At 39.9% G+C, this 13923-nt stretch overlaps 1 protein-coding gene across 2 annotated transcripts in view; it reads left to right on the top strand.

Moving 5' to 3' along the window:
- Window positions 1-2530: 2530 nt before the first annotated feature.
- LOC124165828 (organic cation transporter protein-like) overlaps window positions 2531-13923 on the top strand; it is a 47588-nt gene continuing 36195 nt past the window's right edge. For both annotated transcript variants that reach the window (XM_046543355.1, XM_046543354.1), the window contains exons 1-2: window positions 2531-2887; window positions 12569-12797. In XM_046543355.1, coding sequence (XP_046399311.1) covers window positions 2739-2887; window positions 12569-12797 — 378 coding nt within the window. In that variant the 5' untranslated portion in view covers window positions 2531-2738. The remainder of the gene's footprint in view (window positions 2888-12568; window positions 12798-13923) is intronic.

Here is a 13923-nt window from a genome sequence, read left to right as displayed (position 1 = left end):
CCAGGGTAAGCGGGAGGTGCGAGGGCCCTCCGCCAGAAAAAAATAAAGTTAAATGGTTAAAATTGGTGAGTTTAACAGCCTTCTGAGGGATATTTTATTAATCTTTACACTATTCCATAACTAATATTAATCCAAATAAATAAAATAGATTAAACTTTAAAAAATGTATGAGCTCTGGGGTGGGGGGGGGGTTTATCCCCCAAAACCCCCCCCTCTCTGCGCCACTGATACCTGATAGTATTATTAAAAGTACCCCAGTGATATCTTTTGTCAGCACTTATTCTACTCTAATCTAAATTTCCATTTCCCAAACAAGAAAAAAATGAAATCCACTAAAATGTTTCCAAACAGGTTGGCAATCTAATGTGCCTACACTCAAGCAGTAGTTCTATCACGCTATTAAGTAAAAATTACGCTGAATTGATTTTTCTATCGATTCCCCAAGTGATGGGAAAATACCTGCGAGACATAGAATGTAATAGTTCATGGCATCATTCTCACGATCCCAGAAAATCACACCAGGCACTTTCTGTACCAGAAGCAGAAACAAGAGGTAATGGCAGAAGGGTTTGAGGTAATTTCTGTAACTCGGCACACCACAAGAGAACAGGTTGATTACGGAGGTGGAAGACACCCCAACCTCATTAAGTCGCACAATGAATAATGAATTAGGAGAGAGCGGGGTAATAGAGTACATTTAGGCATTTTTATTTCAATTGAAAACTTCAGCGAAAGAGACAATCATACTATTTTGAAGGGAATTCGATTTCTCACCAATTCTTTGATTCATATTTGCAATATTTAACTTAATTTGAGTGGTAAACCTATTTTACAAAACCCTTACACTGTACGGCATTGTCCAGAGTGCCAGGGCAATCCCGTACACCAGCTGGAGCAATAGGTACCGCCCTGTGCGGTATTTCCCCTAACTGGTGATGATGAACGATATTATAAAGACTGTGGGGGGAAAAATATGGAGAATTTAATTTAAAGTTTTATTTCATCATCGGAATAAGTAAAACAGCATATTAGCTGACATTAAAATTATAATAAAACCAACCCCTTATCTTATTGTTAGTTTAAATAAGAGTGAGGTAACAGATAACTAAATCAAAGAAAATTCTTTTCTATTTGCCTTTAAATGTTTTACTGTGGCATCAACATATGAAAATGCATTATTAGTACAGACAAAGTGACGACACGACGGATGAAGGTCGTTCGGTTTGTTAAAGTGTATTGTTACTATTGAAGTGTTAAGACCATTGAGTTACGGGTCCAGACGAGGAAGGGAGGAGACGGCAGAGGAAGAACGGGTGGGCAAGGATACAGCATGAACGGAAAAAATGCTTTTTTGTGGTTCATAAGCATGTTACAAACCTTTGCTCTAAATAAAGTCTTTGATGTATTTGCTCTGCTAAATTAATTGTTAAAACTTGTCCACTTTATTATTTACTGTACCTTCCATCTTTCCATAAAATAAGCCTTGAAGATTAAAAATAAATGTCCGATAAGTCTGCAAGTATGTTTTTAATAGATTACCTTTTCAAGAGTTCATATTTAAATATAAACAAGAGGTCAAGAGAAAAAGAAATATTTTGATATATTTAAACATATTTTTTCGACTTTTGTAATCCGTTATAGCATTCATTTTTTTCCATTGTGCCTTTGTAAGCGTGTGTTACGCATTATATTTCCCTTCGAAAAAATTTTTTTTGTTTGTAATGGAACTTTACCACAAAATCATGCCGTAATTTAAAAGGCTAAATGCTATAATCACCCTAAAAACTCTTCCGTTATTTTGTTCTCGAACTCTTGTTTTCATTTTTATAAACAAGAATACTTGAGATTTAGGTACTTTTGTATAAAAAAACATGTGTGGCGACGTTTCAGCTTTTCCAATTTCAAGGCTTATTACGTAAATGAGGAGATGAGAGGCACAATAAAAAAAGAAGCTGGTAATTTCTTAAAAATGTTAAATAAATAATAATTTAATAAAATTGAAATGCTCCATATATTTTAATTAATTAATTTTTGATGCCTGGGATGTCATGAATTAAATACGTTCGCTTATTTCACCAAAAAACTGTACGTTTGAAAAAGAAAACATCAGTCGAAATATAAACAATTCAATAACGAAAGATGAACTATCAAAAAAATCGAGATCCAACAACGAATGTTGAACAAAGGTTAGCATCAAAGTAGATAACTGTTTTCTATTAGTCCGCTTTCAAGTGCGAATGGCATTTGAAAAAAATTACCTCGACCCTGATAGTGAAAAGACTCGGTCCCCATTCAAACCTCATCTACCAAGGAGGGGGCAGAGAAGTCCCAGCTTATTCAACACACGCACACATCTTCCTGGGGATGGCATAAACATTCAATCGAGCCAATAAAAATTGGGCCGACGACCACCCCATTGATGAGACTCGAGTGACGACGAGGGAGGTGTAGGGGGGAGACGGAGGGACTAGCAGATAGAACGAGGCACACTCAAAGGAGATATGGGAAGCCTTCGCTTTTCGTCAGTCGCTCGCTCACCGCACACCGTTCCATACGATCATTGCGCTTTGTCGCGCGCCGTCTCCCGAGCGACTTGAACAGAACAGTCACACAGCGTTCGTCCGCAACTCATCCACGATTCCCCCCTACCAGCCTCCGCGCGAACTTCCCCCCGGATGACCACCGCCGCTGTGAGTCGCAGATTCCTCCTCCACGGATAGGCGACATAATCCAGCGAAATGACTGCAGACTTCGACGGAGTCCTGGACGAGCTGGGACACTTTGGTCGATACCAGCTGATCAATTACCTCCTCCTCTTCTTCCCGCTGTTCCTCTCGTCGGCTGTCTCGTTGACCTACGCTTTCGCGGCAGGCGAGCCGGACTACAGGTCGGTGAAAGGGATTGGCTCGATTTGAATTGGGCCAACCACGATCGTTGTCTGCTATAATATCACTTGGTGTTGACAGAAGAAGAGTTTTCTTAACACTAATAGTACTAGCCATTAATAACCAATCCCTAACTCCCGTGTTGGGCAATTTTCCGACATTTTAAAAGTATTTAGTTATTTTACTTAAAGTGTATTTAGTTATTTTAAGCAAACCAAGATCGTGTCTGTTATAATATAATGGAGGCATGCATGTATGGGGGGGGTTTTCCCAGTATTGGAGGCACGGGGTTTTCCCAGTATTTATACTTAGCCGTTGCGTTTACGCGCGCTTGAAAATTTTCAATTTTAATTTAATCGCGAAAATAGATTTCGTCATTCAAAAATTTAAAAGAATGAAATACGTACTCCAGGAGTAATAATCTTTCGATTTAGGCAATTAAAATAATAGGAAACCACCCTATTGCTGTTCCAGCGATTCTATGAGGAAGAATAATCCAACGATCAAATCCCTAGATATGAAGCAGATGCAGTTATTATGGGTCAAAACTAGGCAACAGTTTATTTTTTTCTCTGAGGCTTTGGGGGAGGGGGTGATCCATCCCCTCATCCCCCCGTAGTTACGCCAGTGGTATCGTGGAAACAGGCCTTTATATGTAGAAATGCAACGCATCACTCCTTCTAGGACTTTCATATCTTGTCTCTTTCGCGAGGAATGGTTAATACTTACATAAAGCTTACATTATCCTCTTTACATTTGACAATTTCACGAAATGATGTGTGTTCAGAAAATAAAGGGATTTTTCAAATTTCGCTGGTTTGGGGAGTCCGATTTTCCAATTTTTTCATGCTGCTATGCATGCAAGTATGATAAAATTTTCAGCTGTATTCGTTGTTTACTTTGTCTATGTCAGCCGCCAAGGGTAGACGTATGATCCCGGCGATTTTAAGCTCTGAATTGATTACTTTATTGTGAATTTTTGGCCGAAAACAATATTGCAACGATGCCCCAGCCTCTATATTCGCCAGAAATGGCTCCGTGTTACTTGGTCTTACTTCCACCAATAAAGAGAACCTTAAGGACCGTCGTTTTACCAGCATGTTAAATTAATTAACCAGCACATCAAACGAAATCGCTGATAGAGATAAAGGCTTCCCCAAAGATCGAGTTTGAGAAGTGTTTCGAGGATTGGAGGAATTCTAATGGGACTATTTTGAAGGTGACAGCATTAACGTAAACGAATAAATAAATATTTTTGACAAAAAACTTCTACTCCCGTAATTTCCTGAACCCATCTCGTGTATAAAAATAACCTTAGTCATCATTAGCCTGTATCTTGCAGAGAAAAATTTTATATCTCTGAAAATTCTGAGGTGAAATATTCAAATGAGAGATGCAGGCTTAGATTAGTAAGAGTATACTTTCTACACAGTGTTTCACCGTTCCTTTCGTCAGCTGTCTCTTTTACTTGACAGCCTTTGCGGCTCAAGAACTGGAGTACTAGTTAGTGTAAAGGCCTGGTTACACGGTGCATTAACCCGTACGGGTTAATGTATGAATGCGTGCCTGTTTGCATGTCTGAATTCATGGACGTTTGCGTGAACGAGAAGCATGAATGAGCGGTTACACGGTACATGCGTTCGCACAAGTTTTCACACATTTTCTCGTAACGCGAGGCGTTTAGTTTTTGTTTATTCCCTTTACAGTTCGCAAATTTAAATCTGTAAACAGTATCATTAGGTAGGAAGTAGACGATACCTACCAGAAAATAATTCCCTTTTCGTTGTTTCCTGTAGGACCAGGAAATTTCACATACTGGTAATATATTTGCGCTGCCGTGTAAACAGTGGTTTTCATTGTAGTTGCCGAAGTTGTTTCATTTCGTGCCAGTAATATTTATTTATATTTAACATTTATCGTTATCGCTCGCTTAATGCTATATCTCAATAGTACTCTATTTATTTCAAACCGTTATCAAAGTTAATACTTAGGCTGAAAATTTGTAGTCGCATCTTGTTTTTAAGCCGTGTCTACTACACATTTTTCTGTCATCTGTTTCACTGAGTGTAGATGATGTATGAGAGTAGATATTTTTAATACTTTGTTCTACTTTTGTCCGGGACGATTATAAAGTTAAGAAGATATTTGCTGTTGATGGAAAAGATGTTAATTTAGAGGTCTTGTCGATTTATGAACTTGCGTAATGTGAGTCGAATTTTTGTGGTGGGCCAGCACATTCCCACCTCGGACGTATAAAAGGTAGAATTGTCGTTAATTCGTATGATATAAAAAATGTTTAAATGTGTTCTATTAGTCGTAGGATAGCCGTTGTATTTCACAAATGAGGTGTTGAAAACTCTGTTATAACCTCATCGATTGTTTTGTTCCGGCATAATACAACCAATAAGATACCATAGGCATAAACTTGGTATGTCCGGCATACATACAGGGATAATCTATACGAATATTAGTGTAGATGCAAATGGTGAGTTTGTGGTAGGATTCAAGCACTTACGATACAGTACAAATGAACAAATACGCGTAAAGAGTTACTGAATAGCCAAGACGGCCGTGGAATAGCCCTGCAGATGACAACTAAATATGTCGTTCCCCACCAGCTGGCTCTGTTATCAACTTGTGCGAATGCATGAACGAAATTAGAACAGGTTCTATTTTCCGTTCACGTGTTCATGCATTTGTACATTTTGGGGTGGTTACACGGTGAATTTTTCCGTTCATTCTCGCGTTCATACATTTAGACATTAACCCGTACGGGTTAATGCACCGTGTAACCAGGCCTTAACGACTTGCTAGGTCCAAGTTATTGCTAGTCATTCAATCATTTACTCGCGCATTACATTTGACTTAACATAATGTCGGTAGCTTGCAGCTACCTGCATTATAGACATAATATAACAAAATATAAGATTAAACAAAAAGCATAAATCCAAATAGAATATAGCAAAATGTAAAAAAAATCATACATCCAAATACATGCATGGAATACAAATACATACAATATGATTCATAATTCTTAACATAACATCAGTATATCACAGCATCAAAATAATTGTGCTATCAATTCAGTACAGAATCTATGCCAGATTCATTGTCTCCAAAATAATAACTCTTATTGATTAAAATTGTCTTTATTTTTATCATAATATTTTTTGTGAAACGCCATTGAAGGTATGTATAACCCTGATCTCATCGATAATTTTAATTCCCATACACCTAGTACGGTGAGATTGGTCTAAGAATTTATCCGGTGCAAGTAATTATTCTTTTTAAATGCAGGTAATTAATACTATGTCCAATCTATTTTCCATTTTTCTCTGCACGTTTTTGCATTCCTTTCCAATATTTCTGATGCCATCAGGACGTTAAAAGCTCGACAAATATTTCTATCAAAGAATGAATCCAATACTAACTGTTAGCTTTGTTTGATGGAATATGTTATAAGCACCGTGTGAGTCAGTGACCCGGTGGATAAAGATTCAGTTCGGTAGAAAGCAGCAATTTTTTTGCACCAGCATCCGCCCAAATATATTTAAGAAATATCTTGCTATGTAATGCAATGTGTGTGTTTAAAGTATTGGGAATTATTTTGGGGTAATTTTATTCCTCGGAATTCTGAGTAATTGCATAATGTTTGGATAAAAAATCGCGTAAGGGGCAAGTATCGAAGGTGCCTCATACAATGATTCATACGATGGTCAGGTTTGGAGCAAGGACTTTTTATTCAATGATTAGCGACATACACCATTTACACCATCATTTAACTAAGCTTCCATGGATTGGTTAAAATATGAATGGCACTTACATGAGACACCATTACAGAAAGTGTCGCAGAGGAATGTGTCAAGATGTCCATTCTTCCTTCCTAGTTCGGTAGTTGAGTCGTTCGATGATCTGTTAAAGTTGGTGGAACTAATTCTTTGATTGATACCAGCGGAACGATTTCCTTCTGCTTTTCTTCTGCTCATTCTTTTGTCAGCTGCACAATTGACCTCTGCGAAAGGAAAAGCAGGCTACAGGGCAGCGTGACGAAGGCCTCGCTCAATTGGGCAAATCATAATTGTGTCAGTTCTAATTTAGTTTATTCCATCCCCATTTCTGATATAATGATTCTCCAATAGTGGTTAGAGCGAATGCAAGTTTCTTCATTAAATAGTTTCCGAATTCAACTAGCTTCTTATATATATGGGAAAAATATAAATCAAGGCAGTGACGGATTAAGGAGGGGTTGTAGTTTCTGGAAAATTGAAAAGATGGAAGAAAAGAAAACATTCAAAGTTTATCGGCGACTTTCTAATCAAAGTTTTCATCTCACCAGCGTAATAAGCAATGCCTATAAATACGAGGGGCGTTTTATAAAAAATTAAAATAATTCCGTTTTTTAATATTAAAAAAAAAACAGAAAAATTTTTGTAACAATTTTATTTTTACATACAATCCCACACGTTAAACTACTTTTCCACACAATTTCCGTTAATTAAGGCTCTTATCTTGTCAATATTTTGTGTACCGTCGTGATAGACAATTGCCGCCTGAGTTGATTGCCACTGCAAAATTGTCGTTTTTACGCTTTCATCGTCACCATGAACCTGACCTCCTCCGTGTTTCTTCAGATGAAAAGAAATGCGGTTGTCACTTAGTACTAGGTCTGGAATGTGTAAGGGACGATCAAATTGTTCCCCACCATATATTGTAATGAGATCCTGAGGTCAATCGGCTGCATGTGGACGGGCATCAGAAAAACGATCCCTTTACTTAGCATTCCTCGTCTTTTGTTCTCAATAGGGTGGTTTCCTATCATTTTTATACTGCCTAAATCGAAAGATTATTACCCCTGGAGTACGTATTTCACGCTTTTAGATTTTTTAATGACGATATCTATTTTTCGCGATTAAATGAAAAGTGAAAATTTTCAAGCGCGCGAGACAATTTTTTCCTGTCCCTACACACGGGTGCACACAGTAGCGGATGTACAGAAAAAAAACTTGAGGAGAGGGGGCGCAAAAATATCTTGAGTTACCTTTAATTTTATAGTAATAAAAAAGAATGAAGTCGCATGCAAAGTTTAAGGAAGATTTATTTAAACTGATGTTATATACAAGACTATGCCATCATAAAATTCCGCTTTTTGAGCGATACTTGGTGCAGCATTATTTGAGGGTAGAACTGGAAATTATTTTATTTATTTTCATACCACGGAATAGAGGACATGTTGACCATTTTACATTGGGTTGTTCAACAAAGATAACACATACTCATGTACGAGCGACCATGCCCTGAATAGGGGCAACCTATCCAGGCTTGATTCGAACCCGCGACCTCTTGTTTGGCAGGCGAGGATTTTACCCCGTCGCCACCAAGGTCGGCAAAGAATGTGGAGGGGCCGGGTATCGATCCCGGTACCTCTCGCTCGGATATGAAATTATCTCGGCTTTCGTGCGAGAGCTCATTTTCGTATCAGTAAGACTTTCGAGGTCAAGGCCTGGCCTTGCTGCATCCCCATCAATGGATTGCCGAAGCCCCCGCGCGCGACCTTGGAGCATTGACTGACGTCCGATGCATTTCATGAAATATCATTCAGCACCACGCACCGTAAAGGCCGGTATCCACAGGGCGAGGCTGCTCGCTGCGAAGGCCTCGCGAAATCTGCCTCAGGGTGAGGCATACGCTCTTCAGCTAGTATGCAACCACGAATGGTCAATGAGCACGCGAACCACCCGCATTCATAGTGAAGGCAGTCGATACAATATCAGTGGCGCCGACTCCATGGGGCCTGAGGGGGCCCGAGCCCCCCCAAAAATTCGTTACAGATGTGAGGAAAAAATGTGTCAGGCTTGTCGATTTTCCCCGGAGTGTCCAGATATCGAGATTCGAGTGATCAGGGATCTAATGTTGATCATATGACTCTTCTAAAATGCTAAGCTCAGCAGCCAGGTGCTCTCCTCACTAGGTTACCGCGCTGCCGGGTAATGAATTGGTGGACGAAAATTGGAATTCGCTTCGGTGTGACTGGCCTTGTCCCATTCATTGTGCTACATTCATATATGTGTGCGAACCGCAGTTAAATGGCGCTCCATTCTCTTCATCCGGTCATCAGTCATAGTGAGAGGCAGTGGGCGGCGAGTGGGCGTGGGGGGCAGCGGCCGCCACCTTCATAATTTCTAGGGGAAGTTGGAGGAGTTCTCGGGTGTTCCACCGGGCCCAAAGTTTGATGGTATAGGCATGGTATTTGTGGGAGCGACCGATAGATTAGGTTATAAAGGGAAGAGTTTGGAAGGAAGGGTGGAGAGAAACCCGGCGTCGGCATTAGCCTGCTTTTAACGAAAGGCGCCAAGGGGACCACGGCTTAACGTCCCATCCGACGGACGGAGTGTTTTCTCTTGAAATGTCCTTCACACAACATTCAAGCAGGGATCGCGCTGTCTCTGACAATTCTCTGCCACCGCCGGGATTCGAACCCGAGCCCACGAGGTGGGAAGCCAACAGTCTAGCCACCACAACAACCAGACCCCCCCAAAGTTAGATTTCTTGGTACTTTTATTTGTACTTTCTACGTTTCCTTTTTTAGTTTCAGTTATTTCTATGATAAATACGCTCAAAGTGGCAACAAAATCAAAAATCAGCAGAACAGTCCTTAGTCTCCTCTCTGTAATCCCCTTCGTTCCAATGCTCACATGTGAAAAGGAATCCTAGGATGCGATTGTATTGGATTTGTATCACTGTACTTTGAAGAGATCAAAATTTTTTCGTAGCGTACAAGGTATTTCCATGAATGTAATCGCATGGTCTCCATCCTCCTATCTTGATACGGCCTTGTGACCTACATGCAGTAGCTATTACGACTTTGTGTCCATTTCCAAAAACACTTTAAATGGATCTACATCGATGATACTTAAATCGATAACGAAGAGTCTGCTATTGATGATAATCGATCTAAGTAAATATGGCTTCCTCTATTCACGGTGCTTGCATGATTTTCATACCTAACGAGAGTCCCCTTCCAAGATGCTCAAACACTGATTGAAATAAATTTCTTCGTCAGAGACTGTCGAGTGATTTGACTATAAAACCTGCCATTAGAGTGCATACGAGCTTGTAATTAGTATTAATCAGGGATGATTACCATAACTTGGAAATAGGGTGGTTTCATGATATTTTTTATTGCCTAATTCGAAAGATTATTACTCCTGGAGTACCTACGTACTTCACGCTTATAGATTTTTAAATGACGGTATCTATTTTTCCGCGGTTAAATGAAAAGTGAAAATTTTCAAGCGCGCGAAAACGCGACGTCTAATTATGAATGTTGGGAAAAGCCTGTGACCCTGCGACACTTCATTCTGGTTCCCGCTGCCGCCGTGTGAGGTAACCTTAGGTCGAGGATATGTGCTCCGCTGCGATTATGGCTGCTAGCTGGTAGCAGAGAACCCTGCTAGCAGGTAGCGCTAGGCTTTAATAAGGGTTATTAATACCCTATCATAAGAGGGAAACTTTCCGGCCTTAGGCAGTTTTAATAGGTGATTATTAAGAGATGTTTCCCTTTGCTTTGTTCCACATGCACGCCTTGGTAATCTCAGACGATGTAAAACTCCTATCTACTCGTATAGAAACTAGGTCCCTGTGATGTCACGTGGAGCGGCATCGCATGGGCGCCAATCTGGCCTTTTATAAATGAGGGTAAAATTTACCATTGCCATTCGTCTAAACTAGGATTTCTAAAACCAAATAATTTGTATATTATGAATACACTAATGGTGGGTAACGAATCGCAATCAATGCCTTTCGTTTTCTTTGATGAAGGAAACTATCCTATTGGTAATTTGCATGGCAGAAATCGAAGGTAAAACTGATTTCCCAAAGAAAAGCAGATTTTGCAATATTTGTTGTCGAGAACATGGTTACCATGGGTCAAAGCAGGAGCAGATTAATGTTGTTATATTTTGGAAGGTGGCGGTTGACTACTTTCAAGAGTTCCTTGTTGGTAAACAATTTCTCTCTGCGTTAATGTAACAGCTTATAGACAAGTGGATTTTAGTTATTCTTCCATTTCTTTTGTATGAACAGTTTTTTGTTGGTCTGATGAAATGAAAATTTCCTTGGAAGAGCCACCATCTTTGCCACTATTCAAGATTTCTCCAAGAATTACGGGGGTGGGGCTTCCCAAATTCATTCCCAAAGCCATTCTCTTATTCTGACACTCGGTTACACTGACTCCGGATTATTTCTGTTATTCGAGGACATTTGCGGAGATAGATATGTTGAATGATTTATATATAGAATTTGCGTGACTTTGCTTTTATTAATTAAACAGTCATTGACGTGACACAAGCGAGAGAAGAAACAGTTAAACTTCAAGAACACCAACTTATTTACTGGTTACCAACCAGACCGCACCGACAATTAACAATCGATAGAATCGATCAAAGGTATCGATACACCCAGTATCACAAATACATAGGAAATACATGCATCACCAAATTTATGTATTCATATTTTCCAACAAGATATTCCTTGACACACGATCATTACGCCAAAAATCCATGTTTTCTATTCATTTGCGAGTCTCTTATTTGCAAAGTTTTCTATGTGTAATGAACGGAGTCACTCAAAAACGTTTGCTGCATTTCCCTACGGATAAGCTGCAAGCGATTGTGGTAGTTTAAAAGGTCGTGCATGCGATGCATTTATCAAAGGCCACTATTACTCTGACATTCATTTTAAGTTTGTGGTACAACATAAGATAAGAACGCTGGTCATTCACCAAGCGTCAGCGCAATCATCACTTCAATAGGCATATAAGAGGAATGGAATTTCCGATATAATTTACGGCTTTGCATGTATTTATTGGCCTTGAACCCGTTGCTAATGAGTAACTCCGTTATTATCACCATTTAAATGTATGCATGGCATTATTCTGACTTAAAAGCAGGGATGGTCAGTGAAACGGAACGTAAATGTTTCGCTTCGACCCGGAGGGAAACGAAAATACGAGGCCTACTAGTAGGTTTAGTTCCGTTCCTGCAAAAATTAAAATCACCAAGGAGTTGAGTTTTGACCCGGGACGAAGCTTTACTCCCAGGAAAGAAACTAAATTAATCGAAACTCCTCTGCTCATAGTTACAGTTAGATCTCTGAAGTTGAGTGGAGGGGGATAAGAGGGAATAGTTTCGACCCATTTCATGACAGAATATAGAGAGGTTAAAACATTGAGGTTAAAAATCAAATAACAAGTTTGCGTTCACCGCTCTCATGTTAGTGGTAAAAATGTGAGTGCTCCTTGCATCTAATGGCGGTAGGCCGAACCTCTACTTCATTCAACCATACTTAGTACTCGGTGTGTGGGTCTGTAACTAAACTGTTCGAAGCTAAACTGTTCGAAGGTGAAGCACGACGTCCCTCCGGTGCGAAACATTATCTGCGTTTCTTTTCATCCCAGAAGTTAAGTTTAGTTTCGACCCGAAGTTTAGTTTTGAATCCGATTTCGTTTCGATGCAGAGTTTAACCCCCCCGGGATTAAATCCATTTCCTTTCGTTTCTACATTTTGCTCCTGGTAACGAAACTATGGAAAATTTTCTGGTCTTTTGTTTTTGTTTCTATTGACATCCCTGATCAAAGGCACCCACCGTTTCATGGTTTCATTTCTTTTTTTAATTTCTCCGTTCAGGTGTTTAGTGCCAGAATGCGAGAACCGGTCGGACCCATATTCGCCTTCGTGGCTGAGTCACGCGCTGCCCTTCACTGACGGAAAACCCTCCGAGTGCAAGAGATACGCCGTGAACCACGAGGCTGACTTCACGAACGGAAGCTGTCCGGCTAGTGGATTTTACACGAACGTGACTCAGGAATGCCACGATTACGTGTTCCGAGGAGAAGTCGTTACCATCGTGAATACCGTGAGTAAGACTGATTTATACCAGGGACGCAGCTAGGAATCAGGGTTTAGGTGCAACTAATACCGGGGTGTGTGGGGGTATGGAATATCCACCAGGATAAGCGGTAGGTGCGAGATTTATAAATTGCGGAATTTTAAGATAAATTGTTCAAAATGGTGAATTTTACGGCTTTCTGAGGGATATTTTATTCATCCTTACAGTGGCGCAGCGAGGGGGGTTTTTGGGGGATAAAACCCACCCCAGAGCTCGGAGAAATTTTTAATTTTGATCCATTTTACTTGATTGGATTGGTATTACAAATATAATAGTGTAATTTGATCCAGTGCGCGGTTTACGGAAATAATTGTTTCAATTGTTTGCTGTTACACATGTAGGTATACCATCACAATATCTGCTTTGTTCCTTCACCTGCTATGTGACCATTAATTCCACATTACAAGTTTCCCCCTCCCCCCTCTCGAGCAACGCCGGATGGCGTGCTAGTCTAAAGGCCGCTTTACGCGGTGACTTTTCATCCGAATGAACTTGCGAACGACCATCATTCACCGTGTACTACGGAAATTTCCTGTGTTCGAATGATCATTCGAATGAAATTTCTAGCATATTTTTATACACGAAGGATGAAATACGCCATGATAAAAAAGCATTTAGCGTGTCTGGAACTCGAACCCAGATCTCTCGATTGGCGATCAGGTAATTACAACTTCTAAAAACTTAATTGAATCCGGCCGTAAGTGTGATTTCAGCGTTGAGTCTTACATGTATTTGACCAAAGTTTAATGCAGTGGCACCGACTCCATGGGGCGTGAGGGGGCCCGAGCCCCATCAAAAATTCGTTATGGGTGTGAGGAAAAATGTGTCAAGCTTGTCAATTTTCCCGGAGTATCCAGATATCGATATTCGAATTATCAGGGTTCTAATGTTGATCATATGACTCTTCTAAAATGCTTAAAAAACTTAAAACTCACTACTTATAAAATTTCTCGGGGCACGATCCCCGGTTTGGGTCCCCCCCCCCCCCAATATTTTTTGTAAGTCGGCATCCTTGGTTTAATGTGTATGTTTTATCAACTCTTGTATTCAATAAATTTACTCTTGCACCAAAAATTACAATTTTAGGTGTAAA

This window comes from Ischnura elegans, chromosome 9 (assembly GCF_921293095.1).
Source record: "Ischnura elegans chromosome 9, ioIscEleg1.1, whole genome shotgun sequence".
NCBI lineage: Eukaryota > Metazoa > Arthropoda > Insecta > Odonata > Coenagrionidae > Ischnura > Ischnura elegans.
Note: the sequence above shows the minus strand (reverse complement) of the source record. Positions and strands in the feature narration are given on the sequence as shown.